This window comes from Fulvia fulva, chromosome 4, assembly GCF_020509005.1.
Source record: "Fulvia fulva chromosome 4, complete sequence".
NCBI lineage: Eukaryota > Fungi > Ascomycota > Dothideomycetes > Mycosphaerellales > Mycosphaerellaceae > Fulvia > Fulvia fulva.
The window spans coordinates 5,763,653-5,785,173 of NC_063015.1; the positions used below are offsets into that span (position 1 = coordinate 5,763,653).

The 21,521-nt window shown below is 53.9% G+C and overlaps 10 protein-coding genes across 10 annotated transcripts; 5 read left to right on the forward strand and 5 right to left on the reverse strand.

Moving 5' to 3' along the window:
- Positions 1-1,895: 1,895 nt before the first annotated feature.
- Positions 1,896-5,682, reverse strand: CLAFUR5_05252 (uncharacterized protein; the record flags this gene model as incomplete). The annotated part of the gene is made up of 8 exons (XM_047904400.1): positions 1,896-2,760; positions 2,808-3,109; positions 3,231-3,497; positions 3,564-3,830; positions 3,898-4,103; positions 4,154-4,340; positions 4,393-5,276; positions 5,379-5,682. 8 exons carry the CDS (start codon positions 5,680-5,682, stop codon positions 1,896-1,898), a joined length of 3,282 nt encoding a protein of 1,093 aa, XP_047761404.1.
- Positions 5,683-7,529: 1,847 nt separating this feature from the next.
- On the forward strand, positions 7,530-8,495 carry CLAFUR5_05253 (uncharacterized protein; the record flags this gene model as incomplete). The annotated part of the gene is made up of 1 exon (XM_047904401.1): positions 7,530-8,495. The coding sequence occupies one exon, from the start codon at positions 7,530-7,532 to the stop codon at positions 8,493-8,495; it is 966 nt and encodes a 321-aa protein (XP_047761405.1).
- A 370-nt stretch (positions 8,496-8,865) lies between these two features.
- Positions 8,866-9,594, reverse strand: CLAFUR5_05254 (uncharacterized protein; the record flags this gene model as incomplete). Its single annotated transcript, XM_047904402.1, has 1 exon — positions 8,866-9,594. One exon carries the CDS (start codon positions 9,592-9,594, stop codon positions 8,866-8,868), a length of 729 nt encoding a protein of 242 aa, XP_047761398.1.
- A 1,117-nt stretch (positions 9,595-10,711) lies between these two features.
- Positions 10,712-11,353, reverse strand: CLAFUR5_05255 (uncharacterized protein; the record flags this gene model as incomplete). The annotated part of the gene is made up of 1 exon (XM_047904403.1): positions 10,712-11,353. One exon carries the CDS (start codon positions 11,351-11,353, stop codon positions 10,712-10,714), a length of 642 nt encoding a protein of 213 aa, XP_047761399.1.
- Positions 11,354-11,941: 588 nt separating this feature from the next.
- CLAFUR5_05256 (uncharacterized protein) lies at positions 11,942-12,712 on the forward strand (the record flags this gene model as incomplete). The annotated part of the gene is made up of 1 exon (XM_047904404.1): positions 11,942-12,712. One exon carries the CDS (start codon positions 11,942-11,944, stop codon positions 12,710-12,712), a length of 771 nt encoding a protein of 256 aa, XP_047761400.1.
- A 182-nt stretch (positions 12,713-12,894) lies between these two features.
- CLAFUR5_05257 (uncharacterized protein) lies at positions 12,895-13,605 on the reverse strand (the record flags this gene model as incomplete). Its single annotated transcript, XM_047904405.1, has 1 exon — positions 12,895-13,605. The coding sequence occupies one exon, from the start codon at positions 13,603-13,605 to the stop codon at positions 12,895-12,897; it is 711 nt and encodes a 236-aa protein (XP_047761401.1).
- A 1,395-nt stretch (positions 13,606-15,000) lies between these two features.
- Positions 15,001-15,369, forward strand: CLAFUR5_05258 (uncharacterized protein; the record flags this gene model as incomplete). The annotated part of the gene is made up of 1 exon (XM_047904406.1): positions 15,001-15,369. One exon carries the CDS (start codon positions 15,001-15,003, stop codon positions 15,367-15,369), a length of 369 nt encoding a protein of 122 aa, XP_047761406.1.
- A 96-nt stretch (positions 15,370-15,465) lies between these two features.
- On the reverse strand, positions 15,466-16,254 carry CLAFUR5_05259 (uncharacterized protein; the record flags this gene model as incomplete). The annotated part of the gene is made up of 1 exon (XM_047904407.1): positions 15,466-16,254. The coding sequence occupies one exon, from the start codon at positions 16,252-16,254 to the stop codon at positions 15,466-15,468; it is 789 nt and encodes a 262-aa protein (XP_047761407.1).
- A 1,925-nt stretch (positions 16,255-18,179) lies between these two features.
- CLAFUR5_20297 (uncharacterized protein) lies at positions 18,180-18,656 on the forward strand (the record flags this gene model as incomplete). Its single annotated transcript, XM_059463133.1, has 1 exon — positions 18,180-18,656. The coding sequence occupies one exon, from the start codon at positions 18,180-18,182 to the stop codon at positions 18,654-18,656; it is 477 nt and encodes a 158-aa protein (XP_059318987.1).
- A 1,286-nt stretch (positions 18,657-19,942) lies between these two features.
- On the forward strand, positions 19,943-21,342 carry CLAFUR5_05260 (Dothistromin biosynthesis peroxidase dotB; the record flags this gene model as incomplete). The annotated part of the gene is made up of 3 exons (XM_047904408.1): positions 19,943-20,469; positions 20,530-20,908; positions 20,965-21,342. 3 exons carry the CDS (start codon positions 19,943-19,945, stop codon positions 21,340-21,342), a joined length of 1,284 nt encoding a protein of 427 aa, XP_047760582.1.
- Between the last annotated feature and the right edge of the window lie 179 nt (positions 21,343-21,521).

Here is a 21,521-nt window from a genome sequence, read left to right on the forward strand (position 1 = left end):
AATCTGCCAGGATGTGCTCGTGACTCTTGGCTCTGTTAGATCCATCTCGCTGGCGGTGTTCGGCCATCGCTCGAAGCGATCTGGTCTTCTAATCACGACGATGCTTCCATTCAGCACTATCTGTTTCGACAGCAACATAGTCATGCCTTAACATCAGCATGTCTCCCACAGCAGAAGCCTCCCTCGAAGCATTGCTTGCCTTGACCGGCTCTTGCTTTGGGGTAGCACCCTTGGCAGTCGGCCTCTGTGGCTGGGTAGGCAACAGTGAGTACATCAAGATCAGCGGCGCGCCCAATGTATAAGCCTCATGATGCAATGATATGCTGGGCTTTTCACCCTCAGCCCTGTCTCATTGACGGTATCACAATCACTCCTGGAAACGATGCAGGTTGCTCAATGCTTCCGCGCATCAATTCGACCTTGATTATCCTCTCCAGGTGGTGCGTGGGACCTCTGAGCACTATCAGATCTGTCTCTCTGGCGGTATCACTCCTGTCGTCTGACGCGATCTACGCCTCGTTCTGGATTTGGTAGTTGCACTGAACACCATCTCCTGGCCACGATCGTGTCCACCAGCTCTACAACATCAGTACTTCCTGTCGTACTGCATCCGATGCTTGGAGCGTTCTGGTTCAGAATCTGCTGCAACATAACGTCTCCGTCCCTCTTTCAAGTCGTCCCGGTCTCTAGAACGCTCCTGCATCTGATACGAGCGTCAAGAAGACATCATGCCTGTATGCCGTCTCACACCTTGTGCAAGCGTTTGCTGTGGCATCAAGCCCTATCAACTCACCGGCTGGGGCAATATCTTTCCCAACAAGTGAAGAGCTGTATGTTCTCCGGCCAGCATTCTGCCGTAATATCATGGCTTCGATATGTGACCAAGCTGCGAAGACGCTAACGTCTCTTCTGCACTTCACTTTGCTGGCGTACCATCCCCAATTCAAAACCACTCCCATAAACTCATTCAAACTCTGAGCCCATGTTTCCCAGGCCTTCGCCATCCAACCAATCTCCCCGCTGGCCTTGTTGGCCCCTCGAGACTCCTGGGATCTGCACCATCTTCATCCCACGTGCAGACCAGACGAGCGCACAGAAGCTCCGTGAAGTACCTGCACACCCCCTTCATTGAGGTTCGAGGCCCGCCAGCTGGCACCTATTCCATGGAGATATGCCTGTCGAAAAAGCAAGCTGCAAGGACAGAGCTCAAGACTTTCGTTGCATGTACAGTGCTTACGAGCATTGCCTTGGCTATCGATCTTCTGGTTTAGGCTCAAGTTAGAACGCCTCATGCGTCGGTAATACTCCTGACTGCAGGCTTGTCGTGAACTAGGTGATCATCACCTCACTGGATGGGCTAGATCCCGCCTTGGCTCTCCCCAACATTGAGTGGCAGGGTGTTACATCACGCTGGTCACTTCACACACTCACTTGTAGCATAGCTAAGATTCCTGAATCGGCGGTCAATGCCATTGAAGCTATCGGCGCGATGTCATATGCCTAGACGGTGCATCGAGAGAGGCCAATGGGAGTTGCGTAGCACTCCCTACAAGAGAGACGATACTATCTGCATGATTGATCTCGCAGAGCTGGAGTAGGACATGTTAGTACGCAGAGGTTCGTTCCCCTACCACAGTCTGCTCATTTGCGTTTGTGACTCCCATGGACAGCTGACCTGAGCCTGGATGACTGGCAAGTACGGCGCTGGCCTCTTCTGGCCTTGAAACGCAGGCTTTCAGTGAAGACGTCTGCGGCGAATAGTCACAGTAGTCAGAAAGCAGGAGAGAGACGTTGAACTCGATACATGATTCGTTTGTTTTCATTCGAAGGCGCTGTCTAGCCGGCACCACCTGCAACAGGCGGCCTTGCTATGATGAATGATCCCACTGGCTTCTCTACCAGTCGTCGCATTCTCCATCATCCTGGAACTCGTACAAACAATCCAAGGAGTGTCCACATGCAGGCCTATCCTTCAAAGACGGCTTATCACACTCCCAGTCGCAGTACCAGTAGCAATCCATATCGCGGCGTGGGTGGTCCTTCGGGTTACCGCTAGTCCAGTCTCCCACGTCGCACTTGGGGTACTCGCCACACGACCACTTCCCATTGACGATGGCCCAGCCTTCTCTCATCTTCGACATCGCGTCCACCGGGGACAGCACGTGTTTCGGAAGGCCGCTCAGATCGATGCCAGTGAGGTTGGTGGGCATGTCTTTCATGGTGATGCTAGTAGCGTTGAACAGGTCTCCGACGTTCGTGACGTTGAAGCCGAAGCCCGTACCGACATGATTCCTGCAAAACAATGGGAATTTGCCGCGGTTGGACCAGAATTTGTTGTCTGATTCGTAGTCCCAGATCATGATGAGCCAGTCCATCCACTCGTTGTTCTCGTACTTGTAGCCGCCGTCGCCGAGCAGGAGACCGCGCTGATCCCAGCCGAAGTCGACCTCGAAGGGCGTACCTCCATAACGTGTCTTGGGAATCCACCACATCTGTTGTGCGATGGGGTGGTCGAGTAGCTTCATGGGTGAAGGATCTGTGTTCTCCTCACCATGCGCGTCCCAAGATCTCCAGATCATATCGATGTGGCCCCAGTCGGCAGACCGCTCGCCATCCTTGCCAGGCCCTGGAGCTGGTACGCCCAGCCAGCTGACGAACTCCTTAATGTGAAGACGGCAGAGGGGCTGTTCAGGTGAGGTAGTCGGCTCGGCCACCACCTTGGTCGTCAGTGCAGCCACGGTAGTGGAGGGAAGAATACAGCTGTGACTGATTAGCTAAGGACACCTTGTACAGCTTAGACCGCATACCTGTAAGTGGTTGATCCATCAGGTCCTGCGTTCGAGGTGCCCAGGACTTTAGTAGTTGTTGTATCGAGGCGGCTTGACGAATCAGATCGCGAAAAGACATATGTGCAAGTGCACTCTGGGCTCGGATAGATGGTCGTCAATGCAGAGGTGGTCGGCTTGTGAAGTCCATCGATTGAGCACTCGGTCACACTGTGGCGTCCGACGCTGAGTGTCTGCGTTCTGCCTGATGCGGTTTTCCTGCATTCTTCACCTACTTCAAGGCACAAATGCCATTTTCTGTCGTAATGCCAACACCACGTGCGCTATAGATCATAAAATGTCAGTCGTGATCAACCGAGCCATGTCAGCGCCTTTATGGCCGCTCATGGGCGCGTATGGCTGCACGGAAACCTCGAAGCAAGTCCTGGGGTTTCGAATACGTACATATTCCGCAGTCCCCTTGTCGTCGCAATAGCAGAAGGTTGTAGCCGGATAAGTCATGGTGCCGATTGTCTTCCAGGGCTCTAAAGAAACGGTGCAAGAGGTCATCAGAGGTCCAGTGGTGGTCGGTGTCTCGCTCGTGGTTGGTGCGTACGAAAACTTGGTGGAGCCCCAGCTCGATGTTACCGAGGATGATGCCGGAGTAGAGCTGGTCGTCGAGGCAGAGGGTGTTGCTGAAGAATCAGTGGTCGAAGTTGTCGATGTGACGCTCTGAAGTACTTGTTAGCGAGCTTGAACCTCAAGCAGTAGTTCTCTGTTAGTGTCCAGGTAACTCACCGAGACAGACGCGGAGGTCGCATCACCACCGTTGCACTCACAGCCTGTGGGTGTCACTCCCGCTGGGCATGCAGCGCCTGATGAGTCCTGGCGAGCCGCGAGCACTGCATCATCTGGACCATCTGAACCCGGTAGTTGATCCGGGCGGGCTTCCCAAGTATCCTCCCACACCCAAGGATTCTCTTGATCCCAGTTGTTTGTGTCAACGTAGAGGCGCATACCAGCCATCTGGACGCCATTCTCGCATTTCACCTTGTCTGGAACGTACTGGAAAGACAATGTTAGCTTGCTTCACGAATGATATGGCCCACACAGGTGAGCCCGCTTCACGCACCTGCAAAATGACCTTGCCATACGCTCTCGTCAGATCGTAATCGAACGCCCTCTGGAATTCCGGTGTCATGATGGTCCTGCCCTGATCATCTCTCCTGAGGTTCCCGTCCTCGTCCTCCTCCCATCTGTCGTCCAGTGGAAAACTGTCACGGTCGAAAACCGTGTTATACTTGATGAGTCGTACGTCTTGGTTGAGTCCCAAGAAATCTGTCTTTTGTCAGCAAAGGAATACCTTGCAATCGCAGGAATGGTCCTACTCTTTGTGGCCACAAGCAGGTCGTGGATGATCGGCTCGCACTCGCCACCACCGAGCTGATCACCCCAGTAGCTGTTCTTTGCGGTGATCAGGAAAGCCTGAAGGTTATCATCCCTCTGATTGTCGAATATGGTGTCCTTGTGGCTACGTAGACTGACCAAATCGAACGGAAGGGGCTCAGTAAACAGCTGCGAACAAGGTAAGTGATGGTCAAATATGTCGCTTGAGAGGCCGACTTACTTTCTGCTTGAATTCGCCCCATGCCCTACCCTCCGTGCCTTCTCTCTCATAGTGATTGATATATCTGTGATTAACAGGGTCCCAGTAACCTGTGAGCTCTTCGCCGCGAAAGTTCAACAAGGCCCTCTCCCAAATGTGGGACACCCAAGCGCCTTTGTGAGACACGACAACAAGACTTGTGCAGCCATAGAGGCCTCCCAGAGCAATCGTGCTCTTCTCTTTTCGAAAGTATGAGAAACCTGCCGACGTGCCCCACGCAACTTTGTTGATTTCGCTGTGCTTTACTTCGACATCGGCGTCCTCGAACTCCTTCATGATGAATTCATGAAAGGCTTCCAAGTCTCTCGGTTCATCAGGAATAGTAAGCGGTCGGAGGTAGACATCTGGTATTGGAGTGACGTTGGATGCATGAGACCGATCTCTCTTCACTTTGTTCTTTCTTCCAAGCGTGCAATGCTGACCACATGTGTCCGGCTCGCACGGCAGGGCTATCGGCTTATGATCGAAAGTCGAGCTTGACGATGACGATGAGCTGCTTGAAGAAGAGGAGCTACTCGACGAGCTTGTTGAGGATGAAGAAGTCGACGAGGAAGAGCTCGTCGAGGAGGAAGAACTCGAGCTGCTAGACTCAGAGCTGGAGGTAGAAGAAGTCGAAGTCTCCGAACTTGTGCTTGTGCTGGATGTAGAAGTGGTTGACTCCTCGCTGGAGGATTGGGCAGAAGTCTCCTCGGGCTCGTTTGGCCCACCCGGTGTAGGCTCACCTAGTGGAAGACCTCCACCCGGCGCACATGGTGGTGCGACGCAGACAGGGACCGGGACAACGATGGGATAGATGCCAGAGCTGTTGGTGGTGTAGCTTGTGGATAGTGAGGTTGATGTGGGGCCTGTGAAGCGACGAATTAGCTATTTGAGTGCGGCGAAGTGAGGGATGGGACGAAAGAGCACGATGAGTTTGTGACGGGGGAGATGGTCTGATGCCTACTTACCAGTGCTGGGTGAAGGGACAGGAGCGCTGGTGATAGTCGAATCGCTGGTGCCAGTAAAATCGCTGGTGGCAGTAGTGTCGGTGGTCACAGTAGAATCGCTGCTGATGGCAGAGTCGCTGCTAAGGGTAGAATCACTGACGATGGTCGAATCGCTGCTGATGGTCGAGTCGCTGCTGCTGATAGAGTCGCTGCTGATTGTAGAAGCGCTGGTGAGGGTAGAATTGGCGGAAGAAGGTGCGAGCGTACTGTTGCTGTACAGCGAAGCGGCGGCAAGGCCCAGCCACAGCGCGAAGAGCGCCTTCATGGTTGCGGTGTGTTTTCGAGTGCGGTGTGTGTACAGAGAGTGGTGTGTAGGGTGTTGTCGTGTTGACGTGTTGGTTGGTGAGGTTTTTCGAAGCAAGCGCGATACGAATATTCTATGACTACGCGGCCAGCTTGTGGGACCCCTGTCCCACTAAGGCCCAAACGGTCGGCCTGCAGGAGGGTGATGCAAGGTTAGATATCTCTCTAAGGTACCCATGGACCGTTGCGTAGCATGGTGGTGTAATATGGTTCATCCAATAGCTAGAACAACAGAGGAGTTCCCCGTGGACCAACATCGTCTGCCTCCATGGCAGCTATGTACTGCTACTCCTCATGACTATTCCTCTTCCCCAAGCCGTGCTTCGAGATTTTGAGCGTTGGCCAAGCCTTCGGCAAGGCATTGCAATGGTTCAACGTGGAACAACATCGAAGTGAGCAGCAGACCAGGCCGGCTACAATCTGTCGAGCACAAAGTGACAGTGGCAGTTCGCTCCAGAGGTATCTCCTTCCAGTGGCAGAATAGCTGGGATGCGTTAACAGATGGCAGAACTTACGGTAGAGTTGCTGGCTTCTCATGTCCCAGCCTGCTAAGACAATACCACATTCTTCGTCGTCTCGCGGACAGCGACATCTCATTCGTGGCGGATGAATTAGCACAGAGACAGACAGCAAACGTGCACCCATCGCTGATCAAGTGCTCCCATTCTCTGTGCAGCCAGCTCAACCACGGCCGACCATCCTTTCCATTGACAAATCGATCTCTCGGGTCTGACCTTCTTCGAAGACCATGCAGGCGCTTGCTTCTCGCGGAAGAGGCGCAGATCGAGCATTGAGATGCAGGCCCCAGATACTACAAAAGCGCTGCCGCCATCTACATCACACTGTCATGGCTAGCAATGGACGGACTGGAAGCAACAGCCAAGCAACAGTCTCCCAGTGGGGAAGATCGCACATACCTTCACGAGAACCACCACGGCACACGGCGATCCTTGAGACCATCCTTGCGCTGTGAGGGATTGACAGGATGTTCAGCGCGTAGCCTCTGACCTCAAACAGTATCGGAGAAGATGCCATGCCTGTGCCTCGCCTGTGCTGGACTCGACGATAACTGGTGTGCCATGAAGGCGGCATACCACGACACAGCAAACGAAGGAGCCGCATCGACCCGATCAAGACAGCGAGCGCGGATTGAAGGCCGAGACCATATGGCGTGGTAAGAGGAAGAGATGAAAGAAGGCAGATCTACTGTACAACGGCTTGAGCGTATTGGAAGCCACGACTACATTTGAGGAAGGAATCATGGACAATACACACATCATGAAGGAGCAGTGGGCAGTCGAGCCGATGGTAGGCGCAGATGGACAGCGGAAACGAGCAGCAGATGCGCGCAACGACGATAGTGCAGTCCCTGTCAGCACCGCGAGACACATGTCTCGCTTCATCTCTCCGGTGCTCGAGGCATGTAATGTGTCTGCGTGCCAGCTTCTATTGGTGGGTCGTAGTGTGTCTCGGGTACGTCGATCAATACGGTGTGCAAAGCTGTTCTCGAAACAATGCTTTCTTTGAAAATGATGGAGGCTCTTTGTTGATATCATACAGGACGGTGAAATGCTGTTCAGCATCGGAAGACACTTGTCTTTGTGCTGAATCGCCAGCTTCTTGATATATACAGTGGAAAGAATGTACGGCGGCGAGGAGGTGCACCGTCCGTGATCATTTCCAGGCAGTTGATCTCGAACAGGACACTACTCATCACCTGCAGGCGTTTCCAGGGCAAAGAAGTAGCATCAAGCTTTCGAATTTCCAATCTTGTGCAGGCACAACATTTGATCCACGAAGAGCTCCATCATGCCCAACCTCCAGCGTGTCATCGAAGCTCTGCGAGCACCCAGTAACCATCCTCCCGCGGGAGAAACCTGCAACATCTGTCTTGAAGCACACACACATCCCGTCATCGTTCCCTGCGAAGGCCACCACATCCTCTGCAGAGTCTGCATCATCGACTGGCTGCAAGCCGACCATACCCACAGATGTCCATCATGTCACCAGGTGCTTGACCCAGACGCAGGGCAGGATGCCGCAGATGAAGGACACCCAGATCCCGCAGAGGAAACGACTGTGTCCCAAGACCTCGCAACAAGCGTTCAAGCGGTCTACGACAATGCCCGCCGAGCGCGGCAGGAATTGAATCATCCGTACATTGACAGAGGAAGAATCAGACGTGGCCTCATCGCTATTGACGAGCATATCCGCCTCATTGACGACGGGATCGGGAAATTTTTCGAAAGAATCGCATACCTTGAGGAAGAAGTCGCCATGCTCAGATCGGGAGCTGAAGTCACAGAAGCTCACGTTCCAGCTCAAGATGAAGCCATCGCAGGAACAGACGCACATATCCTTGCAGAGGGGCCCTATGCTGACGTCCTCATTCGTCTCTATGCGTTCAATGCCGGACTACGCCAGCCAGCTCAAGCATTGCCACATGTCGAGTCGGCTGTAGCATTGGCACCCTGGGAAAACTCGAATTGCATGGAATCACATCAAGTGCAGCCACAGCAAGCCATAGCAGGGCCTTCGAGCCGTTCGACCAACCCACCTCCAGGTCTCGAGCCGGTTGTAGGAGTGGCACCCTGGGAAAACTCGAATTGCATGGAATCACATCAAGTGCAGCCACAGCAAGTTATAGCAGGTCCTTCGATTCAACCTGTCAACCAAGCTTCAGCTTCCGAGCCTCCTCCTGGGCCAAGGACTGGGCTTTGGGCAAGTCTCTGGGCGCCCCAGGCTGGAGGTGAGGAGATGGATGAGGAGCTTTAGTGTAAGCATATCGTTCCCAGCAAGGACGTTCCGAGTGCTTAGACACTGTTAGATCCATCTCACGATGTGGTGGGGGGCTCTGCAGCTATTGGGATCATGCATGAGTATCTTCTGGCAGGACACCCATTGCCGTTTTTTGTAGAGTATGTACGCGTTGCAGAGACAGTCTCTACCACACCATGAGCGACTGTGCTATCGTCTCTTCTGTGTCCAGCTTCTTCGCTGCATCAAACTTCGCACTGCTGGAGTACTTGACTCTCGCTAGCTGCTCATATGAACGTGGTATCATATTTTCAAAGCCCTGCTTCCTCTTCCAAGCTGCAGCCATGATCCATATCCTTCAACATCGCATTCTCAGTCTCATGCCCCCCTAAGCCTTCTCCTCCTCCTTGCACACCGTCTTATGCTCCCTCCACTCCCCCTTCTGACACTTCCTACCACAATAGACCGCCTTCGAGCACTTGGCACACTTCATCAACTCCCCACCATCCTCCTTCCTCGCCATCCCACACCCACCACAGAACGGCATCGCTCCCTCCTGCTCCTTCTCGTTGAGAGGATTCTCGATCTTTCCAACACCAGGCATCGTCGCCATCATGCCCAAAGCCTGGTCCAGCATAGCCGAGAAGGTCTTCTTGGTGCACGCGTTGGCGATGGCTTTCTTGCTAAGAGCGCTGTCGCCGGGACACTTGCACACGTACTTGCTGCCGCACTTTCCGTCGCAGGTCAGGGCTGTGAAGTGGCCGTGCATCGCGGTGACTACCATATCGTCGATCGGCAAGCCGTCGCAGCGGGCGAGGATGACGTGCTCGCCGACGTACGGGGCGCGGACGGGCTTACCGAAGCCGCTGCTGTATGGATCGTAGTTGATGAAGAATGCGTTGGCGTAGATGTGCTCGTCTTTGTTCGAGGCGGTGGAGAGATCGCTGGCGTTGCCGTTGGCTTTGAGTGGGAGGCCGAGGGACTTGCTGATTGGGGAGAGGTCCCACTTGGAGGAGTCGAGGAAGTCGGCGAGGGGGATGCGGCCGTATTGGATGGTCTTGCCGTCGCGGGAGATGAGGAGAGTTGGGACAGTCTGGGCGTTTGGGGAGGAAGACATGTTGTCGCGTGTGTTGGCTGTCGAGTGTCAGTATGTCAGCGCTGACACAGCGCGTATCGTACACGTACTTCTTAATGAATGCGGATGCTGTGGTGATATGTCTGCCTTTGTAGTTGATGTCGGATGCGGTAGTAGCTGTGGTTGGAAAGCGTGTTGTTGTGGTGTAAGTTGGAAGAGGCAAGAGCGGCTTTTATGTAGGCTCTCAGGCATGTGCGCCGGAAAGGAAGGTCCCACCAAGATCGGCTTTCTGGCAGCACGTTCGACTCACGAGCTGGTGAACGGCAAGGCAGACGCGTATTGAGGTTTTCTTACAACAGGTGTCCACTCGATCTACCTGGCATTCACTCACCCACTCAATTGGTGTCATCCTGACCGTGCACAACATCGAGCAAGACTCAGCAGATACCGGACCCAACTCCAAGAGCACCTCGATATCGAAGAAGGCTTGTCTGCCATAGATCCCAACAGCGCCAGACTCCAGAGCTCGCGTCGTTGTGCAACACCTCCAGGCGTGTATATATCAGTCCGAACTCAGGATGGGCACAGATACCAAAGCCGGCCGCCAGCATTGATAGCATCGGGCAAGACTTGAGCGGAAGCAGACCATCAGCGCAGGCGAAATAATGAATCACCATGCTGCAACGGATTCCTACCCGCTGGCCGTCGCTGCGAGGAATCAATGTGGCGCTCTCTCTACTGGGATCTGCAGTGAAACAATAGCAAGGTGATGTGTTGGGTGGAGCGCAGCGATCATCGAGACTGACGAGAACGTAGAGGCTCAAGTTGGGGCAGGGGAGCCCTCCAACACGGCAGTTAACACACTAGGAGATCGCGGCGATGATAAGCAAAGGCCCTCATACACCTGCGTACACCACACGCCAATGAAACTCCCACAACGATCCCTCGATCCACCCTGCGGCGCTCATACCTACCCACACCCTCATCCATCGCGCCACTGGGACTTCTCTCGGCAACATATGACCAACACGCTAGCCAAAAGCCCAACGATATCGACTCAGTCTGATCGGGTTGGGATATGCTGCCTTACGTCGCGCAGCCAGTCGGGGTGACAGCGGTTGGGTTGAGCTTCGACGTTTCGACTGGTAGTTTGCATGCTTCATGGCAAGCCGAAGAAGTCTCTGACCCTCCGAAACATGCTCCTCTTCGGCCCCGGGAGCCGCGATACGGCCTGTAGCCCGGGTGGGTCTGGTTCTGGCGCATTCTGTTCATCTTCTTCCTCGACCCGCGGCGACCTCTGGCGTGGCACACGAATACCACGCTTCACGTGTAATCGTTTCTCCGGCTTCGGCTTCTCACTTCTCTTGTACCCGCGTACCGACGGATGAGACTTGGTGCTTTTTGCACTGTCGGCAGAGGTTCTTATTTTCTCTTGCAGCGCCAGACTGTCTCCCCGCGCGGTTTTACCCTCTTCCTGCTGCTCCAGAGCTTGTCGGTCGAGTCTCTTACGATTGAGGCGGAGTTCCTTGGCATCTGCCTGCTTGCGGCCCTTGATCCGTTCCTTTTCGCGGCGGATGCTGGATGAGTTTCTTGGGCGTGGGCTGGGTGTTGCGTTGTGTCGTTGCTGTTCGTAACGTTGGGCAGGCGTTGTGATGGGAGAACTGATCCGAGGGCTGCTCTCCATGGTTGGCAGTTCTGCAGCTGGTAAGGCAGGATGCTGGTCCAGATATAGCTGTGACGGCGGTGCGGAGTCTTCCGACTGCGTATTCCAAGCGCTCGAGCTTCCTGAGTCGCTGGACATTGTTTTGGATCAGATTTATGATTTCTGAGGATATGCTCCGACGTAGATATGAGTATATATGTGCCATCGTCGCTGCAGGGTCGCAGGGTTTCACGGATGTCTTCCATGCCTCCTTGGTTGTCTCACTGAGCTGAGTCAACAGATAGATCCACAGAGTCAGTGCTAGACAACGCTGCAAGATGTGACTGTATGACTCTAGAGTAAGACTGGAACGATAGACAAGAGGCGTTGGTCCAATCTACCAGACGTTTCATGTTTCGGCGACCGCTTTCGATGTCTGGAGATATGTCTCTTCATGTCGCAGCTGCTAATGCCGCTGATACACCATGGCTCATCGCCCGAGATCTCTACTCTACAACAAGTCCCTTCGAGACGTTTCACAACGTCCGGGCTTGTATGTGATCGTCGAACTTGGTGCCCATGTGTCTGGCCAGACATCCTCGCTACACGCTTTTGTGAGTACCTGGGCGCTTGGGGCAGCTTCACGTGAGTACTGGAGCGTTTCCGGACTTCCAGCAAGAGGGCGAGGTCCTTTGACTGGAAGGCTACTGCCATCCAGAGCACTCGCGAACGTGTTATACCGATGCCATGTTCCGCTCAACAGCCTTTGTGCTTCTAACCTCCCACCCGATTTCGTCAGACAACCGCCATAGACATTCAAAAGTTTTTGTCGAGAAGTTTGCAGCAAACAGCACTCTTGAACACATCTTATATCAAAGTGGCCCGCCCGCTCTTGCAACAGCTCCTGGGACACCGACCGATAAAGTCGAAGATCCAACCATGACAAAGTATGCAGTCGTGAACCTCCACAAGGACCAAGCCGCCACGACCAACACCTTCCTCGAAACACTCCAGATCGCAGTCGCCCTAAGCCTGACGAATTCCGCCAAGACCCGGATCCACGATCCACCTAAGCCCTACGACATCAGTAACCTGAAGCAAGCCGTTGTAGTCGAAAACACCGACAACCCCGTCCAAATCGAGCGCCACATCAACCCAGCATCCCAGCACCACGACCCGCGAGTCTACCTCATCCGCCGCCCGGAGCAAGGTGGAGGCGACAGATGCATTCTGGCAACGGGGAAGAATGGCAGCCTGGTGCTCTGTGAGCTGGAGATTGATCCAAAGTACATTGGCAAACCGCACTCTGATGAGTATGGCTTGGCCGACTGGAGCAAGTTCAAGAGGACGTTCGACTGGGTTAGTCTGTTCTTGTTTGATGTTGACGGTAGAGGCGTGCGTCGATGGCGGGACCTGGCTAAGGCGGGGTACTTTGAGTGCGATGCGGCAGAAGAACCGTGGGAGGCGGAGGCGAATGATGAGCAGACGGATGCGGATGCGTGGGAGAAGGAGGCCTGAGATCGGTGAGGTGTGAGAGTTGATGTTGAGTAAGATAGAGGCTTGGATGTGTGCGGCGACTTGCGTACTATCTTGTTGGCAGGATGATGCTGCATACTGGTTCGGGCCCAGTGGGAATGGCGTGTCGTCCCTCGTGGATCGAATGATTGCTGTCTCATGAATTACCCGCTTCTGCCACAGCTTCAAGCTCCACCAAAAGCCTTGTCCTTCTCCATCGTACTCCCAATAAACCCCCTCAGCGCCTTCCACCTCTCCGCCTGTCCACTTCCGTCCTCCTTCTTATCCTCCTCCCCCTTCTGCCCCGCCATCATCTGCGCCAGATTCCTCCTAAACCGCTCCCTCTCCCTCTCCTCCATGATCGTCTTCTTCTTCATCGCTCCCGGCCGGTGTTTCAGACTCTTCATGACCATCTTCCCCTCGCCCTCGACCTTCCTCTTCCGTCTTCGCCTCTTCGTCGCACCTTCCACTTCCATCCCGTCACCATCTTCTGATATACCTTCCCACTCATCTTCACCCTCGCCAACATCTGGCAATGCATCGGCGAGATCACCGACATTGGTGTTGAGCTTCTTTGCAGGCCGGCGTTGTTTCTGCTTCTTCTTCTCCTTCGAGATCCCAGCCGCGTGGACTTTGTTGAGGAGGGCGTTGTGTTTGATGGTTCGTTTGTCCTTCTTGCTGGTCTTGAAGGTGTCGGCGAAGAGGGAGAAGGTGCCGTCTGCAGAGGGAGCTTCGCCTGCGTGTTTCTTGCGGTTTATGCTGCTGTCGTGTTCGGGGTCGTCAGGCGTGGTGTCGGTGTCCATGGTGGTGGGCGGGGCATATTTGCCGCGAGGGTCGGAGGAGGAGCGGGATGCCTTGGCGCGAGCTGTGGGACGGCGAGGCTTGACGGGTGCCATGGTGGAGATGTGGTATGGTTGAGGAGGAAGTAGAGGCTCTGGGATTCGAGATCGCGTTTTTGCGCCGCCGGAAAATGGTTCAAAGCAGCCGAAGTCTTGCCGACGCTCTTGCTAAAATCAGCATTGGCCCTCTTCCAGGCATGGCTGTCACATGCCACAACCACAATAATACACATTTCCACCCATAACAGGGAACGCTGGCTCGGCGCAGTCAGATCCCGGTCCTGCCACTCTACAGCCGAGCAGAATACTAGACGATGAGATCAAAGCCCGACAGTTCATCCGCGAATCTTGTCACTAACATTGCTTTCGACTACAACTTACCTCTCGAGGTCTACCAAGTTCCCGTCTACCCTACCACCCCAAGGATTCTTTCAAGAATGACAACACACCTGCTCAATACTACTGTCCGCTCTATGCCAGTTCCGGAGATTTCGACTCTCGTTTATCCCCAAGATCATATCACTTCATTGAAACACATCCATAGCATCTTTTTCCTCCTGAAGACCTCTCTTTGCCGGTTCCAGATCTGCTGGATCGCCGCCCAGTTTGCAGAGGATCAGGTCGTCTTCATCCCTTCCATTCGCTGGATCAGCGCTAGCTTCCGCAGCCAGGCTGCGTTCGGATTGCCGTTGTGTAGGATGTACAGTCGAGTGTCATGGACGTTACTCAAGACTGGATCTTTCATGGACTACAGAACTTGAGCTCGCTTCGTAGAACCGTCCATGCCAGGAATATTGGTAAGATCTTCCTATGTGCCGGTGTTTATAGTGAGCTGAAGTTGCAACCTCATTGCGGTGGCGAGGTCGAGGTTTGAGAAGTCGCTTCTCTTGTATGTATGTGCTATTGTGCTTGCGAATATCAATTAGGATGCACTTGTACTTGTCATCTTCGGCGAAGGCTTGCGTTGTCTAATCTAGCTGGTTCTCTAGATTCATGCGCATTGTAATTATTAAATGCTGCACTTAAATACTATGCTATGTCCTAGTAACGTTGCATCATATACCTCGATCGAATGGCTTGCAACAATATATCGAACAGAGCCAATCAGCACAAGCATTTTTTTGTGCGAAGCTGCTGTCAGGGCTTGTAGAGCAACGCTTTCCAGCAAAGACTGACGGTCTTTCAACATCTACTGTTTGCATTTGCTTGACCAGTAAGGCACCGTTGAATCCATTGATATGGAGGCTACATACACCACGCTAAGGAGTCGGCGTAGGTGAATTTGCTCCAAAGGAAGTGAAATGAATGTCATTGATTTCAGGTCAATCTTTCGAACAACACATAGCACGATTCACTTGTCTCTCTATCAAAACTTGGCCCTCCACTTTCTCCCTCTTCCTTCCCCCAGCCCACCGACAGATCGAGGCCAAACCCACCACCACAAAAGCAGACATGCCATCACGACAAGACACCATCGCATTGCTTACCTCCCCAGCCACCCCACCCCAAGACGCAACCTGTAGCATCTGCCACGACCCTCTTAACGACGCCGTCGAAGTAGCCTGTGGTAATCACCACGTCTACTGCCGCAAGTGTATTACCGAATGGCTAGAGGTTGGTCATACGTGCCCGACATGCAGGGTAGCACTACATGACGAGGGTCAAGGCGAAGGTGAGGAAGAGGAGGCGGAGTTTGATGAGGAGGAGTATCGGGATGCCCTGTTGGATTTCATCGATGAGATGAATGCCATGACTTCGGAGGAGTTGCAGTTCAATATTAGGCAGTGGGTTGAGGAGACTGCCGCGTTGGGCAATGCGTAATCCCGTATTACATTAGTCGTCTTCGCTGCTGTCGGTACCACCCTCCCATCTGTTCAATACCCCCAATACTTCGAATCACTACCGCGCTCCCACTTTTCACATCTCCACCTCCCAGACAAAACCTCGCTTCTCCACCTGCGCGTAGCATTCCCTCGCCTCTTCCCTCGATCCCACACCGGTAACGCCCCCCTGCGCATCCCGATGATAGACCCCAGAAAGCCACATGTACTGCTGAACGAACCACAGCATTTTCCCACTAATCTGCCCAATCTCCTTTGGGAGCAGCCCCAGTCCTTTATCAAATCCATGCCGGAGCCTATTCTCGTGCTGCATTCTGGATTTGCGCAGAATGTCGTATGTAGCTGAGCTAAGGTATGGTGCGGCGTATTCCCATCGAAAGTTGTCGATTGCGAATTTCAGCCCCTGGTGGCGCTTAGATGTAGACAGCGTAAGGCGGCGGGTCAGGAGATGTTGTCGGTAATATGGTAAGCCAGGGATCTTGAGGTGATAACTAGCTGCCTCGCGGAACTGGACCTGCCAAATCTCTCCAAGAATCTCGTCGGAGACATTGTAGCTTGTGATGGCGCTGCTGGGGTGCTCAGACAGACTATTCATTGCGGCGGAATTCGATATCATGTCGACGAAGAGGGTGGTGGTGGTGTTGAGGGCCTTGATGGCGCGGACGCGCTGGTATGTAGAGAGGCGGAGACGGGCGCAGATGGCGAGGAGGGAGTCGATGGAGGTGGCGTGGACGCGGAAGATGTATTTTTCTTCGGGGTCTTGGTAGCAGTTGACGTGCACGGTGAGGGTCGATGGCATGGCGAGGTCGAGGATGTTGTCGATGAGCTCCTGTGGGAGGGCGGGGAGCGGTTTGGACGCGGCCATGTTGTTGCGGTGTTGTTGTTGTTGTGGTGAGGGTGGTGTGGCGGAGGTGCTGAAGCGGGTGAGGATATATCAATTCGGTAGTGCGGCAAGGGGATCGATTTGGGCCCACGACGCGCTTTTCATACGAACATCATCCTGATACTACGCCAACAACACATTCTTTGGATCTTTCAAGCAGATTCATTTCTGGGGGGTTGAGGAAAGCGCAAATGTCGGGCTGTCCACACAGGCGATCAAAATGGACGAAAGATAGCTAAGCTGGCATGAAAATTGCACCTCATCACCTTACAGGCACCATTTCGTACGCTCTGAAAACCACCAGCACCATCTGCACTCGCCAACCAACCCATGCAGCAAGGCTGTCGACTACTCGGGCGGGAACGATCGTGAAGGAGGATGTGAAGCGCGAGATGCCTAGAGTGCTCTCAAAGTCATTGCCTCCCGATCGTCCAACCACCACACCATTCGCAGCTCAGCATGCGGCCCAGATTCGGGGATCAACGACTTACACCATACCTCACGCTTCCTGGATGCATAGCTCAACCTCTCTCCACTGTGAATATCACTATGTCGGGGCGGTTCGCGGCGCCTTGGTGCTCAATCGAGTATATGAATCTCGACTCACACGAATATACAACCATATGTGAGGACTTGCGGCCACCTCGCCCAGCAAGAGCTTTTGTCAGAGATCTCCATGGCAAGATGTACAGTCAAGAGCCTTGACTTTGGTCAAATGATCGGCGTTGTATGGGCCAGGAGATCTCTAAGCCGGTCGAGAAGCTCCTTCCGACTGCCATCGTCATCAAGAACATCCCCTTCGCGATGAAGAAAGAGCAGCTAGTGGGCATCATGACTGACTTGGGCCTGCCGTTACCGCACGCGGTTGACCACCACTTCAACAACGGCATGCGTATTGTGCCGCACCATGTTGACCGACAAGCACACCCTTCGCTTCGAGCAGTTCCATGAACACATCCGACAGTGTTGACAGTGACATGGTTGGTAGTCATAAGTGTATCAGTGTATCAATTGTTGCAGGAGTATTGCTTCTTCTCGATGGCGCATGCTGTACGGTGGGACGGATTGGATGGAGAAAGATACCCTGCCTCGTTCACAAACAAGCATTTGGCGGGATATCACGCACTTGGCAGATAGACTCCACTACCCCTTCCCCGCGGATCAACGACAAGTCGGAAGACTGCGCAGAAGACATAAGTATCGACTGTGTTGGCCCAGAAAGGCTCTGCCTTGGCTTGGTGGCGCTGGTTGTGCGACAGATGCAACGCCGTGGAAGCTCGTTAGGCTCGCCAATCGCCACGACCGTGTGGTGTTGCAATCTCGGGCCGGCCTGTCTAACCGACATCGACGATAAAGACAATGTTCAGTATTGGCAGCAGTCGTCATCACTTCGTGCAAGAGCCGACGTGAGGTCAAGACGCTTGGCAAGCACCGACATGTTGGTGTTGGTCCGCAATTGGGCTCACCGTCTCACGACATTCAGCCGCGATCCAGGGATCATCCTTGCCCAACATCCATCGCACGTGCCAGCATGCAATTTTTCTCGCATGCCGGCCGAGATCCTACTACCAATATCACTTCGCTGTCCGCTGTGGGACCCGACAGTGCGGTGCTCACCCAAGAATACTATCGACATACGCAAGTCGTGCTGCCTCTTCTGGCGTGTTGATGGTCAACGCCGAGCCTATCGCTCCCACGATACGCCACAAAGTCTTTCAAGTTTCGACGGGAACCCTCGAGCTGCTTACGGCCGCACCCTCAGTCAGCGACTGTGATCGAGACCACTTGGTGCCAGGGCGGCGGAACTCTCTACAAGCCTATTTCAGGTCAACCTGATACAGGTCAATGCCGTCTGTCTCTTGCATTATGATGTGAGGGCTGCCCCACACAAACTTCATTGAGTCAGCATGGCAGACGATCAGAACTACCAAGCGACCATAAGAGCACATGGAGCCAGTGCGAAACGTCGCTCGCAAGCTGCCGAAGCTGTCAACCGCCGCATCTCCACCAGCAACGTCTTGATCTTCCGGTGTCGACGAGAAGATCATAGGGAGTGGCAGGCCTATACACTAAGAAGCGTCGACATCATCACCCGGACTCTTTTGCGGAACTGGCTGGATAGGCTGTCTTTCTCCGAGGGTGCATCGTACGTCTACAATGACGGCTTGGCGAATCCGGTCGTCACCGTCGACGAGATCATGAATCTATTGCGGACCAGGACAGTTCTAGGTGCCGGAAGTGAGACCATGCTGGACATTGTTGTGTTCGACCAAGATCCGACAGCAGAACATGGCCCCGAGACCACGCCTCCGATACGTACACAGTCGAGGATGTCTGGTCAAAGCAAGAAAACAAGGAGGAAACGACGCTGCGCAGTGCAGTGAGATCCAGTGTCATGTCGCTCTTATTGTCAACATCTCACGTCCTGAATCCAGTATTCCATCGTATGAGGACATGTTCGGACTGTTACCTGGCTCTTCTACATGAGACACGAAGATGTAGGCCGCGGAGTGGAGGTTGACTGTTTGTGCCTTCTTCCCTGGCCGGTGGGCCCGTCCTGCTGAGTTCTGACCACCTCGGAGAATTCTGCCTCATCTCGGACTTTTCACTGTCACAAGACAGAACGACGCTTTATGCAGAGGGGAGGGAAAGTGAGGAGAAGCAGGGTCCTCCATGGAGCAGCACCCAACTTCATTACACTGGGCTGTACGGCCGAAGCAGCTGTGAAAGTCCAGCATGGGGTTGTGAGGGCTCGGCATGTGGTGCATAGGGTTCAGCAGAAACGTGTAGTGTACCTGCCAAACTGAACCTTGAGATGGACGATCACAAGGAACGAAACCGACGCCCACTCAAACCTGACTCCCCGTACGGATAACCACAACTTCTTGTGCGACATACGTCGGTGGAGGCGCAAAAGCCTCTGACGCCCGCAGCAGCCACGAAGTTATGCTTGACAATATGGAACACCAACCGACTCCGTGGACGCCATCGAGGCGACAATAATGCAGCTGACCCGAAGCACGTCAAGAATTGCACATGTCTCTGATTGTTCTGGACCGACACCGAGGCAGTGTTCCAGTCAGAACAATTTCCCGGGACCAGATTGGCTGCTTCGGCCTGCGCTGCGAGCCAAAGATCGACAAGAACTACACCAGCCAAAGATGGGCCCGCTGTGTCGATCACTTGGCATGCCACTCCACGAACTTCCCCAAGAATTACCCCATACGGTACGCCCCAAACCGCAAGCAGTAAGCCACCATGCTTCACGCACGCCTCCTCAGTCGTTGGCCATGCAGCTCAACTCAATCGTGCTTTGAGTTATGCTGGCAGCTGTCAAGTCTGGTTCCGCTGGCTCCATTCTCACTTCGCTTGAACCAAGCAGCACACCTTTCCAACGTCGAGCGAGAACGAGATGCCAGGATTTTCTTGGTGCACGAAGCATCATATGCCTCCGTACGAGGTTTACGAATGCCACCATGCCTATAGGCAACATGACCATTACCCTATGACCCAGCGGAGGCAAATTCCCAAGGGAATGTGGAGAAGTGGATCGTAAGGATTCCTGGAATGCTTGCTGTAGTATAAGGAGGACGGTCACCCATGTCTCGTGTTGGAGAGCCAGTCGACTTGTTCCTGTTGTCAGTATCAATCCTCCTGCACCTCCGCAACCATGAAGTTGTCAACATCTCAGATCCTCTTCGCCTCCGTGGCACCCCTTGTCAATGCCTTCCCAGCAGCTCTCCTTGAGCGTGCAGCAAACGATGCCGCCATGCAGGCTGACGCCGACAAGATCGCTCAGCTTCTGTCAAGGCGTCAGCAAGGAGCCGATGCTGCAAAAGCACTCTTCGAGCCAGTCCCAGTCTTCGACGCCCAGAAGCAGCTCATCGACGTGAGCAAAGGCAGCGGACACGAATACGTTGCACCAGGACCAGGTGATCTTCGAGGACCATGTCCAGGTCTGAATGCTTTTGCCAACCATGGCTTCCTGCCTCACAATGGTTATGCCACTGTCTCACAATACATCGAGGCCACTGAGACGGTAGTCGGTATGGGTCCAATCCTTGCTGGCTTCCTTTCCATCCTCGGCGGTGCTATCGATGGTGACCTCCTTTCATGGTCACTGGGTGGCACACCGACCCTTGCGCAGGGTGGTCTTACCGGCGTCCTTGGACATGGCCTTGTCGGTTCGCACAACAAGTGAGTAAAGCCTCATAACATCCCGGACTTCATGATACAAGTTGTAATCCTCCCTTTCAGGTACGAGGGAGATTCATCACCAACCCGCGGCGACCTCTACCAAGCCGGCGACAACTACAAGACCGTCACATCTCAGTTCCAAGACATGATCAACTTCTCACCAAACGGTGTTGCCACGATCGAGAGCTTGACCAACTTCCGTTCCCACCGCTTCGACCAGCAGATCGCCACAAACCCATACTTCTTCAACGGACCTTTCACCGGTGTCCTGGTCCAGCCTGCTGCATACGCTTTTATCTACCGCTTCATGGCCAACCACTCTGCCGAGAACACCGAGGGTGAACTGACCCACTCCACGCTGCAGTCGTGGTTCGGTGTTGAGGGAACTGATGGAAACTACAATGCCGTTCAGGGTACCGAGCGTATCCCAGAGAACTGGGTAAGTCCAAACACAGACTCATCCTTCGCACACATATCATCTAACCTCGACCCCAGTACCGCCGCCCTCAAGCCTACCCATACGAAGTAACCTACTTCCTCGCCGACGTCATCAACGCCGCCCTCCTGCACCCCAAGTTCCTCGACATCGGCGGTAACACCGGCACAGTCAACACCTTCGCCGGCGTCAACCTCGAGAACCTGACCGGTGGCGTCTTCAACGTTTTGGACCTGCTCAAGGGTAACAACCTGGGCTGCTTCGTGTTCCAGCTTTCGTCTCAGGCCAAGCCAGATATTCTTACTGGGCCGCTGAATGCGTTACTGGGAGTTGTTGGAGGCTTGGTGTCGCAGCTGGGGTGCCGGCAGTTGAAGGCGATTGATAATAAGCAATTGGAGGCTTTCCCGGGGTACTCGAGGAACCCGGTGTACTCATAGACGCGATAGTCATGCATGATAGGAGGATAACGATGGATGGTGTGCACGACGTGAGTGCTGATGCTGAGGTCCATCAGCTCGCCCAAACTGTAAAACTTTCGATCAAACTTCCTCACTTCCTCCAACTTCTTTCCACACCACTCCCTCCACCTTCGACACCATCCGGTTCCATCGCTGAC